Source organism: Haliotis asinina, chromosome 2, assembly GCF_037392515.1.
Source record: "Haliotis asinina isolate JCU_RB_2024 chromosome 2, JCU_Hal_asi_v2, whole genome shotgun sequence".
Lineage (NCBI taxonomy): Eukaryota > Metazoa > Mollusca > Gastropoda > Lepetellida > Haliotidae > Haliotis > Haliotis asinina.
This window is the reverse complement of record NC_090281.1, coordinates 1,273,624-1,285,940: the sequence shown is the minus strand read 5'-3', so window position 1 is coordinate 1,285,940 and position 12,317 is coordinate 1,273,624. Positions and strand designations below refer to the sequence as shown.

Here is a 12,317-nt window from a genome sequence, read left to right as displayed (position 1 = left end):
TTGCATTTGATACCTAATAAAATCTTGAGTGTTTGATCCAGTATGTTCTTGTTCTTAGGGTCCGCGGACGAACCAATCCCACAGCTGTGTAACCGCGTTATAACAGGGAGCGATGGCGTTATAGACGTGATGGGGAGGTTGATAGACAGCACAGGGTGCAGGTTTACCATAGTGACTCCTCTTGGAACTAGGGTAAAGCTGGAAGTAGAGGAGATGGATATGAAATGCAGCAAAGGTAGGGGCCACATCAATCTGGATGGAATGTATAGGTAGCTACCATGACAGTCTATATATATGTATGTATATATATATATATATATATATATATATATGTGTGTGTGTGTGTGTGTGTGTGTGTGTGTGTGTGTGTGTGTGTGTGTGTGTGTGTGTCTGTCTGTCTGTCTGTGTGTGTGTGTATTATATTTGGATGATGTCAGTCAGGATGTGCCTGTACACTACAGGTGATCGCCTGACCCTCAGCGAAGTGGGCGTGGCCAACACGCATCGATTGTGTGAAAACAACAGGGAAAATGGGTGGACGTCGGTGGGAAGCATCGTCGTCCTGGACTTCTCCATCGCCAGACAACGTCATGGCGCCCGGATCCGCTACCACAGCATCCCTGGAGACAGACCCTACACCAGTGAGTGAGCTGTCACACATACTCCCTTAAACATGCTGTACCCATTAAGTTATTTTCTCTCTATAGTACGACAAAACAAGGATCCTAATAGGGATCATACATTCGTCATGAACTGGGTATAAATAAAGTCACAATCAGGGTATAAATTAAGTCATAATCGGGGTATAAATAATTGTGATGCAGGTAGAAAGTGTAGAGGTGATGTAAGTGATGCTGTACAGGTAACGAAGATACGTTTGTTTAGTTGAAATGAGTAAAGCTGTTCAGTTAAAGTCGGTAAAGCTGTATTGTCGATACAGGTAAACCTGTTAATTTCTGCGACAGGTTGCAGTCAACAGCTGACTGATTCAGCTGGTACCATCACTAGCCCTGGGTACCCTGATGAGTACCCGGCTAACTCTCACTGCATCATCTACATCACGGGAAACACTGACCAGAAGATCCAGATCGCCTTTGACCACTTGGATCTTGAGCAGGCTGACGACTCGTGTCAACATGACTCTCTGACGGTGCGTACATCAGGTGGTTAAACATTCTGTCATTACACCATGTTACTAGTGACAATATCCAATTATGCTGATGGTGAATATATCCGAAAAATGGCCGCCCTGGGGCCATTACGTGTTAATGGTGAGTATACCACTTAACGTCCTGTGCCATCATTCTGATGGTGAGTATACCAGTTAACACCCCATGTCATCATACGATGGTCAGTATGCCAGGTAACACTCTGTGTCGTCATGCTAATGGTCACTATACCAGTTGACACCCAGTGTCATCGTACGATGGTCAGTATGCCAGGTAACACCCTGTGTCATCATGCTAATGGTCACTATACCAGTTGACACTCTGTGTCGTCATGCTAATGGTCACTATACCAGTTGACACCCTGTGTCATCATACGATGGTCACTATACCAGTTAACACACTGTGTCGTCATGCTAATGGTCACTATACCAGTTGACACCCAGTGTCATCGTACGATGGTCACTATACCAGTTAACACACTGTGTCATCATGCTAATGGTCACTATACCAGTTGACACTCTGTGTCGTCATGCTAATGGTCACTATACCAGTTGACACCCTGTGTCATCATACGATGGTCAGTATGCCAGGTAACACCCTGTGTCATCATGCTAATGGTCACTATACCAGTTAACACACTGTGTCATCATGCTAATGGTCACTATACCAGTTGACACTCTGTGTCGTCATGCTAATGGTCACTATACCAGTTGACACCCTGTGTCATCATACGATGGTCAGTATGCCAGTTAACACTCTGTGTCGTCATGCTAATGGTCACTATACCAGTTGACACCCAGTGTCATCGTACTGGGAGTATACCGCTTAACGTGCTGTATCATCAATTCTGATGGTGCTTATATTAGTTGACACGCTGTGTCATCATATTAATAGTGAGTACATCAGTTAACACCCTGTGTCATGATGTTGATGGTGGGTATATCACGTACTGATAGTGCGTCTGTCAGAAAGTGAGAACTGTCACTATATCGTACTAGTGATGAGCCTATCAGAAACTGAGTGCCATCACAATAAGGTACTGGTGGCTCTTCCATCAGAACGTAAGCGTCATCACTAAAACGTTCCGATGATGAATTCGTTGATCAAAGAGTAAGCACTATCACTAATGTGCTGGTGACGAGTCTAGCAGAGAGTAAGCGCTATCACTGAGCATAACATATTTCTACAAGATATGTATGATGTGTATATAATTGAACGCTCCGTATTAATTCACACCCGTGAACATCAAGGGTAAAACGAGCGTTCGGGAACTCAAGCTTAACTTAAGGCTAACGGAATCGGGTGGTCAGGTTCGCTGACTTCGCCCACACATGCCCCTGTTGTTGGTCACTGGCTTGTTTCGTCCAGACTCGATTGTGTACAGAGCACCGCTATGTAACTGGAATATTGCTAATTGCTGGGTTAATCAAGGAATTATTAGCTCTCATGCTGGGACATGTGTTATATGTCTGCAGGTGTGCGATCTGTTGTTTTTCTGCAGGTGTACGAGCAGTGGTGTTCGTCTGCAGGTGTACGACCCATGTTGTTTGTCTGTAGGTATATTAGCTGTGTTTTTGTCTGTAGGTGTACGACCTGTGTTGTCTGTCTGTAGGTGTACTTGCTGTGTTGTTTGCCTGCAGGTGTACTGGCTTTGTTTTTGTCTGCAGGTGTACGACCTGGGAGGGGGAGGACACGAGACGTACTGTGGTGTGACCGATCGGTTCATATGGGAGTCATCCAGCCCCAACATTAAGTTGGTCTTCCACTCCGACGGCTCGGGCGCCGGTCACGGCTACAGAGCCCTGTACACCATCACAGATAACATGTGACCTTGCTACGATTCCAGTGGCTAAATTGTCCATTAACGTTTTGTGACAGGAATTTTGTTCACACTCTTTGCAGGACTGGCTGGATAGAAAGTCCAACTAGTACTGATGCAGGCTTTATGACTGTGTAGGGTGTTAGCAGGTTGTCTACATGTCTGACGGTGTTTAAAGCTTGTGGCGCTGTCCATCTGGTTCATATAACACCAGTTTTCAGATCATGACGTATTTTTAAATAAACAGGTATCTCGTGTGAATAATCTTGTCACTGCCCACTGCTCATGCGCGTTGAATCCCGACGCCTCCCATCAGACAACACTTTAATAAGGGGCCGTGTTAGATGAAGCCTGGGTCAATTTGACCGCCAGGTATAAGTAATGCACGAGGGGTGTTTTGGGCCACTCACAGGTGCAGATATTCTAAAATCGCTCACATTCATACTTTTCTCATCTGGAGTCCGTAAAGTGTAACTTTAACTGAAGAAAACCCAGTGAAAAACCACTATTCACTGGCTCTCACCATCCACTGGATATACATTTACAAGGTAATCACAGCAAACCATATCGTGTAATTTTTATTACTTGCCATTCTTTAAACTGTTTCTTTGAACCGTGCATGGCACGATAGAAGTCCAATGTCTTGAAGGTCACCATACATAGATTAGACATAGGTCCGACAGACAGGTTTTACATCTGAGTACAAGATCTGATATCTGGTATTCTGGTGATTGGAGTGTCCCTGGAACACAGTTGCGAGTCATTCGATCTGAAGCAAACAGGCAAAGAATTAACAAACAAATAACATTGTACCTACAATTCGCAGCCCGAAAATTTATTTGCTTTTTTCGTATTTTACCGGATTCAGCAATATGCCAGCAACATGTCGGCTGCCTCACGTGCAATCTAGACTAGATCAGACAGTGATCAACATCATGAGCATCGACCTATTGTGATACGATGACGTGATTTATAAAAGTCGTACACTCGATCCCTTGAGTTGCCTCGACCGACTAAAGATCGGTTCTAACCGGATCTTCATGTGTCACTGAAGGGTCCTGTTGAAACTTTGGCATCTCGATGTGTGACATAAATAGCGGGCCGTGTAGCCTGTGAAGGAGTTATAACTCATTTCATCTGTAGCATGTGCTCTATTTGGAAGTACACTTTCTTAGTAAAGTTTAGATTCTAGTGCTTTTGTTGTGTTGGGTCCCAGTCGGGATTCAAACCCACATCCTCAGAATCGGGCAACTCATAGCTAGAACACAAAATCAGGTTCCTAACCCACTCAGCCATCTTGGAAGTCGTGGTGCCTGTCTCTGAGAGTGGAATTCCGGAAGGAACTCGACCCAACAAAAGTACAAGAATCTGTACTTTATTATGAAAGTATAATCCCAATATAACAGATGTTATATTTGGCCACTTTCTAAATGACACTGTGTATTCACACCTGTAATATGTACGTACAAAGATCATTGAAAGACATCTGACAGAAACAACGCCTGTTCCTTCTAACACGTGTACAATCAACGAACAAGCCACACTGTCAACACAAGACACAAACGAGGCATACGGAAAAACATCTGGGAAAAGGTCTGGGTAATGATATTTGCACATACAGGCGAGCTGGACGCACTATGTACAGATGTGACAGAACTTCCGGCAGTTGACCTCTGCCCAGTCTCTGTAGTGGACACACACGGAATGATCGTAGTCGCGACAGTCCCTGGATGCGTCCATGCAGGTCGCAGTAGCTGAAAGGGAACAAACCGTCAGCAAACGTCACACAACGTCACACCTTAACTAACATGGGGCCCGTTTCACAAAGCACTCTTACCGGTCCGACCTCGTAAAGCAGGTCGTAGATCACCTCTTACTTTTTAACCCGTTTCACAAAGAACTCGTACATTTACACTGTGTCGCAAACATCCCCAAATTTAGGACCCCGATTGAACTGTCGTAAATGCTTTAGGGGGTCGTAAACACTGCTAGTTCAAAGATGGCGTCAACGATTATTTTACTGCAAGTGATTAAAACACGCCAACTGATAAGGGCTGCGAAATTTTGAGACAGGTCGAACGTGCTCGACACTCTGGATGATCTTGGCATGATGGTTTCTAACTGTGCAGAATGTTCCAAGAGACCCACAACTTTTGACACAATACGAAATGAAGATTCACAGCATTATTTGATGTACAGTATGATTTCAAATGCGAAAATCGGATAATTACTATGATTATTTAACTTAAAAAATAACATGATAACGATCACTGATATCAGTTTTTCATGTTATTTCCAATGATAAATCTGAAACGCAGCCTATTGACCTAGAATCGGTTGGGATGCTTTCGAAACTACACTCACACGAGCGCCTAAGTGCGCTTTCCGCCATATTGGATAGAGTTTACAAAATCTCGTTTAGCGAAGGCCGGTATTGAAACGCCTACATTCCATACTCAGCTGCGACAAATGCATCATTGAATTACCGATACATGTTGACATGATATTACATCTGTTTTTTTGCCACCAATACCAACAGAGATAAAATACAACGAAACATACTGGGGGGTGAAGGCAAAGAATGCGCTAATTTGAAACGTAAACAAACAAATTCCGATTTTACAGTGTGTAGCACTTTATAAAAAAATTCCCACATCCAACCGGATCTTCAATGCATTCAATACCTGTATGCATGGAAAGAGTATCATAGCAGGAAAGAGGAAATTAAAAACAGAAACAATTCAGAGATTCGATACTTCATAAGTACGAGGGGAGGTCAATAAGTTTTGAACCTTGAGCATTTTTCATACCCAAGTGTCACACGCTATGGTACGACATTGAACCTGGGGTGTAGATGATGTGATATATAAGTTTTGGTATCCTACTCTCAGAAGTTATTGAACAGCTCGCATTGACAGAAAGAGACCCCCTCACGGCAGTGAAAATGAATAAAATTGAGTACAGAGCAGTAATTAAGTTTTTAGTTCTTGAAGGAAACTCGGCGAAGAACATTGAAGAAAGGCTTTCAGCAGTTTATGGGAAGTCTTCCCCTTCATCTGCTACCATCAAACGATGGGTCACTGAATTTAATCATGGTAGAGAGTGTCTTGAAGATGTCCCCCGTCCAGATCGCCCAACAACAAGCACTAGTCAGGAAAACATTGAGAGAGTGCATAGACGTGCTGGAACATCGTCGAATCACACTCCACGAGTTAGAGGAGACCACAGGCATTTCACGCGGATCCATCCAGACAATTCCTCATGAACATCTCGTCATGTCTAAGGTGTGCGCAAGATGGGTGCCAAGAATACTTACAGATGAAGTGAAGCAAACAAGGGTCACCATAAGCAACTCCACGCTAACCAGATACAACAGGAATCCAGAAGATTTTCGCTTTAGGCTAGTAACCTGTGATGAAACCTGGATCCACCACTATGATCCTGAGAGCAAACAAGAATCCATGGAATGGAAACATGTCACTTCTCCCAGGACCAAGACGTTCAAAGCCTCCAGATCAGTGCAGAAAGTAACGGCGACAGTCTTCTGGGATAGCAAAGGCGTCATCCACATAGATTACTTACCAAAAGGAAGAACAATGAATGGGGAATATTAAGCTAACTTGTTGAGGCAAGTGCGACAGTCAGTCAAGGAGAAGCTCCGGGGCAAGATCAGACGTGGTATTCTTCTACATCAAGACAATGCTCCAGTACACACCTCTCGCTTTGCAGCCGCTGCTGTCCAGGAATGCGGGTACGAAACCTTGCCGCATCCCCCCTACTTTCCAGACCTGGCACCAAGTGATTACCATCTGTTCCCAAATCTCAAGAAACACTTGCGTGGTCGTAGATGTCAGGATGATAATGAGCTTATTGCTGCTACTGAGGCTTGGTTTGAGGACCAAAATGGCGCCTTCTACAGAGATGGCATCAGCGCCTGGCAGAAAAGATGGAACAAGTGTCTTGACTCTCAAGGGTTGAAAAATAAATGTGGTTCATACCAATATTTTGTGTTTTTCTATGCAAGGCTAAAAACTTATTGACATCCCCTCGTAATTGTCAAAATTTCCGTGCAGCGTGACGCCATACCAGAAGCAAAATCACAGTAATTATCATCATTTCTGGCGTCTTCTGCTGCTTACAGTGAAAACGATGAAAACATATAACAACACACAGACAGTCAGAGTCGTTCTGATTACTTACATATCATATTTCTGCATAAACGATCCTAGAAATGAGGGAAGAGTCTGTTATGGAACGACAATGAGTCAGGATTTTCCAACTTTTATTGCAACGTTCCATGTTTGTGACATTGCAAAGATGTCGTCTGCTCTTCGCATGTGGTTAGGTATTGCGCATGCTCGTGTCAAGGAGAGCTTCCAAACGAGGTTGTCTTGGGGAGTAATCATTGCGCTTGACTGTAACATCTCCCTTTCTTTGAGATAACTTGTTACCATGGTTAACAAGTAACTCATAACAAACCAATAAAGATGTCTGTGACAAGTAAGCATTACTTATTACTTTGACCTATAAACCTGTGATTGATCACAACATAAATAACTAAAATTCAACAGTAACTCGATTTACCTCTGTAAGGCTAAACAATTAACTTTTAACTGAACTTCAAATGCTCATTTATAAAGTCCCATAGAAATTCTTCCTGACTTATCATTTAAGCATATGCAAACTTAAAGTCATTGATATGAGGGCTTGGTTATTTGATAACCTAATCTCATGATGACTTAAGCCCTAAATATAGTCATTGAATCGTCGTGGTGTCCTCGCAGTTCGGCCACTGGATGTCCTCAACACAGGAGGACTGGCAACTGCTGGTGATTCCAGATTTTCATACAGGACACTTGGTTCGGCACTCTGTAGATTGTCGAGGCTGGTTCTCTGTTTCTGAGAGATAGGAGGATACTCTTTATACTCAGGAGTGATGTCAGGAGCGGTGTCTGCGATTACGCCGGAAGTCACCATTAGGAGTTCTGACCACATATGATCTTGGCGTTGAGGCACATTTTTTAAAACACCTGGCGTATTCCAATCCCAGTCGATCTGGAGACGACCTTCGGCAACCGGTTTCAACTCTGGGAGAGATTTCGCGTTGTGGTGTTGGTCAAAGAACTTCCTTGAACACTCCTTGTGAATTTTATCACTGGTTTACACATCATGGAAATCTGGTCACATAGGCTGCAACACCTTCTCTAACATCGGAAGGGTGCCGCGGAGTTGTCTCCCCATGATCAGCTATGCTGGACTCTTCCCAGTTGACAAAATTGGAGTGTCCCTGTAGCTTAACAGAGCAAGGAATGGATTAGCCTGCTTTAGAGCGTGTTTTGCTATTTTCACTCCAGCTTCAGCCATCCCATTAGCTTGAGTGAAAACGTGGGGTGAAAATGTGGTGTGTTTGAATCTGCACCAACACGTGAGCTACGAACTGTGGTCCGTTGTCTGTAGCTAGCTCTTCTGGAATACCCCATCTGGAGAATATGCACTTGAGCTTGCCAATCACACTTTTCGATGTAGTATCCCTTAGATACACTACTTCAAGATATCGTGAAAAGTAGTCAATCACCACAAGGTATTGAAGTCCCACAAGGTATTGAAGACTGCATACAGATCGGCCGTGACTCTTTGCCATGGGCTATCCGGTAGAGAACTTGGCTGTAATGGCTCTCTTCTCTGTGCTGATTGTTTTATCTGGCAAAATGTACAGGAGTATACTTGGTTGAGTTCAGGCCACCACACACTCAATCCGGCGCGTTCACGACACTTTGTCAGTCCCTGGTGTCCCTCATGAAACCCTCGGGGATCACAATCCTGTCTCTGCACAGTAGAATGTTTCTGGATACTGAAAGTTCGCCTCTGACTGGATAGTATGCTCGTGCTGATATTGGAACATCTCTGTATGCCGCCGGCCAACCGTTCCTAGTCAGTGCCATGACAATTTGAAGAGTCTTATCCTGTGTCGTGGCTTCCAGAATCTCTGTGAGTTTATGATCAGACATAGGTTTTGTCTCAATGATAGACTCTGTGTAGGCTTCTACTTCCTCTACCAGGTTGTGGATGTCTGCTGCATTAGAGCTTTCTGTGTAATTCAGTGGTGCCCGTGAGAGCATGTCTGCTACCATCATATTCTTCCCTGCTGCGTGTTCTGCCACCGGATTAAACCTCATCAGCCGCATGAGGAGACGAGTGCATCTAACTGGCGCTCTATCAAGATCTGACATGTTGATCAAGGGTACTAGTGGCTTATGGTCTGTCAGTAGTCGGAACAACTCCAGTCCATACAGATATCTTGCAAACTTCTCGCAAGCCCACACGCTCGCTAGACATTCCTTCTCAATCTGAGAGTACCTGGTCTCAATAGGAGTTAAAGTCCGTGAGCAGAATGCTACTGGCAAAGGTTTGTCACCATGCTGTTGTATTAGCGTAGCTCCTAAGCCATAACTACTTGCGTCAGCACTAACAACTGTAGCTTTCTCCAGATCATAGAACTGCGGGATCGCTGGACTTGTCGGCATTTCTTTCACTTTGGAGAATGATGCATCTTGGGCAGGACTCCATGTCCACACTGCATCCGATTTGAGTAGGTTACTCATTGGACGAAGAACTGATCAAAGGTCTGGCAAAAAACGTACCGGATAGTTGATCATGCCCATACCTCGCCGAAGGAGCTGGTAGGTCTCTAATAAGTCTTTGAAGGGCATTTAGAAGTGAAATGCATAAGAATGAAGATTTTATGGATATCAACTTCTTTATATGAGAACACAACGTTTCGGAGTTAATGCTTACTCCTTCATCAGGTGATTGAGAATGGGGTACAGGGCTATATTTATATGTACAGGTAAAACAATAACAAAGTAACAAGTGGAATGACTTAACGAAAGCTGGAAGCCAGTATAAATTGGAAATTGGATTGGAACCCGACAGTTATGATAACAATGATAGAAGCCAATGGTAATACATTACAGATGATGGGATATGTTTACATAACACAGGTAGGGGGTAAGAACGATGTACATGATAGGGGAAAAGGATGGAAGCCAATGGTGGGTGATGTTTACATAACACTTGATTGGTGATTAAGGATGATGTACATGACTGCATGAGAGTTGATGGGCATGTTTACATGGGGGTTGATGATGTGCAAACACAAGTAGATAAGGATGTACACGGGTAGATGAAATTAATTTATCAATAAGTCCCAGGCACTTGGTAGGTACACTCCTTGGTCACGGTTGATAGCTGGTTTCTGTCTCCGGATCTCGATGGCTTCTTGCAGTTTCCTTTGGCGCCAGTTGTTGTTGTTGGCAGATAGTATCCTAGTGTCCTCCCATCGGATTGAATGTCCAGGGTTCTTGAGAATGTGTTCAGAGATGGCCGATTTCTGGTCGAGTTTGCTAACAGAGGTCTGGTGTTCCTTCATTCTGGTGTTAATTGGAGAAACGCTGAGACCATTGGAGAAACGCTAGGTCTCTAATAGCTTGTGTCTTCCCTGGGTCAGGACTCCATTTTCACTGATCATGTGACCAAAGTAGCTGATGGACGTTTTCCGGATTTCGCACTTCTCTCGATTCAACTTCAAGCCTGAGCATGTGACTCGTTCGAGAACACTGTTCAACCTCTTGTCTTGCTCCTCGACAATCCTACCCCAGATCAAGACACCGTCCATTATGGCTTCCGAGCCCTCCAACCCATGTAGTACTTCGCGCATCTTCCACTGAAAGATCTCTGGAGCGGACGTAATTCCAAATGGATCTTGTTTAAAGCAAAAACGACCAAAGGGAGTGATGAAGGTCGTTAGGAGACTGCTGTCTGGATCCAATGGGATTTGGTGAAATCCGCTTGATGCGTACAGTTTAGAGAAGAAACGTGCGCCGTTCAGTTTTGGAATGATGTCTTCAAAAGTTGGGAGAATGTACCTTTCACGTTTGACAGGGACATTCAGTTTCTTTAGGTCAACGCATATTCGTATCTTCTTGTTGCGTTTCACAACTGGTACCATCGGTGCACACCATTCTGTGGGCTGTGTCACTTCCTCAATGATGCCATCTTTCACCATACGCCTCAATTCCTCTTCAACCTTCTATAGGAGTAGGAACGGCACTCTTCTAGCTGTGGAAAGACTGTAGGGAATTGCATCCTTCTTCAAGGTAATCTTGACGGGCTCGCACTGCAGTAGTCCAATCTCACCAAAAACATTGGCATGTGTCTCTGCGACGTGTGATATACTGTTGTAGGTAACCAGTCCCATCGCAGAGGAGACACCCCTACTGAAGAGATTACTGCCCTGTCCTCTGACGACGCTCACACGAAAACTGCATTGCTCCCCATCTAGGAATGTGTCAGCGACGAATTCACCAAGGTTTGCCAGTTTCCTCCCTGGGCTATCCAGTTGTCTTGGAGTGTTTTCCAGTTTTGGCTCAAGTGGAAAACGTTTGTATGTGTCTTCATGGGTTGGGGTGGGGTGGGATGGTTAGTGTCTCTATCTCATCGTATCTCAACAGAGTATCCGCATGGATGTTCATGGTGTAAATTTCTGCTCCCAACTCAACTATGAAATGCTGTGTGCAGCGTTACACAACTAACACGTGTACATCTACTCGTCCCCACACCTGTCCCTCTCACTTGTCACCGTCTCTATGACCACCCCCTATTACATATACTACTCGATGAGAAAACTTAAACATATTCTTAATAGACACACACTTTTAAATATTTACATGGTTTTTAGAAGACCTCACTTTGAGTACGCCTGCGAAGGTTGGGATGGAAAAGAACTATGTTCAAAATGGGAATGGCTCCAGATGGAAGCTGCGAGAATTATTAGAGGCAATCCAAAATGTTCTTCTCTTAATTCACTTTATCATGAAACAGGACATGAAAATTGTCTCTCTTCTATAATATTCAACAGTCCAATCTACCTACAAGAAATAATTCCTCGGTGCACTGACTCCAACAGTCAATATCATCATCTAGCAATATCTGCTCTCCAAGAAGAAGAAGAAGAAGAAGAAGAAGAAGAAGAAGAAGAAGAAGAAAATCTCATGAGTCGTTCTTCCCATCGACTATAAGACTGTGGAACAATTTATCTACAGATGTAAGAAATTGTACACCAGTTTAGAAGAAGGTAATGCCTATATAACCAAGTGGATACTTTCAGATAAAGGGGATGTTGAGCGCGATGGTGACGACGTAGCACGAGCCCGACGTCGGGTTTCCTGGACTCTCAGACCAGTCTCTTTCAACCCGTTCCGTATAGTTTGACCGGATATCCTCTGAAGTCCTGGCACCCTGGCTGCTGTACTCACACCCATGGTGGTGCG

At 44.1% G+C, this 12,317-nt stretch overlaps 2 protein-coding genes across 3 annotated transcripts in view; one reads left to right on the top strand and one right to left on the bottom strand.

The window, feature by feature from the left end:
- Positions 1-3,253, top strand: part of LOC137273097 (A disintegrin and metalloproteinase with thrombospondin motifs 6-like) — a 111,970-nt gene extending 108,717 nt beyond the window's left edge. For both annotated transcript variants that reach the window (XM_067805548.1, XM_067805549.1), the window contains 4 exons: positions 59-235; positions 462-641; positions 966-1,150; positions 2,837-3,253. In XM_067805548.1, coding sequence (XP_067661649.1) covers positions 59-235; positions 462-641; positions 966-1,150; positions 2,837-2,998 — 704 coding nt within the window. In that variant the 3' untranslated portion in view covers positions 2,999-3,253. The remainder of the gene's footprint in view (positions 1-58; positions 236-461; positions 642-965; positions 1,151-2,836) is intronic.
- A 300-nt stretch (positions 3,254-3,553) lies between these two features.
- LOC137272179 (A disintegrin and metalloproteinase with thrombospondin motifs 15-like) overlaps positions 3,554-12,317 on the bottom strand; it is a 59,787-nt gene continuing 51,023 nt past the window's right edge. The window contains exons 26-27 of the mRNA XM_067804531.1: positions 4,608-4,742; positions 3,554-3,757 (exon numbers count right to left, since the gene is read on the bottom strand). Coding sequence (XP_067660632.1) covers positions 4,624-4,742 — 119 coding nt within the window. The 3' untranslated portion in view covers positions 3,554-3,757; positions 4,608-4,623. The remainder of the gene's footprint in view (positions 3,758-4,607; positions 4,743-12,317) is intronic.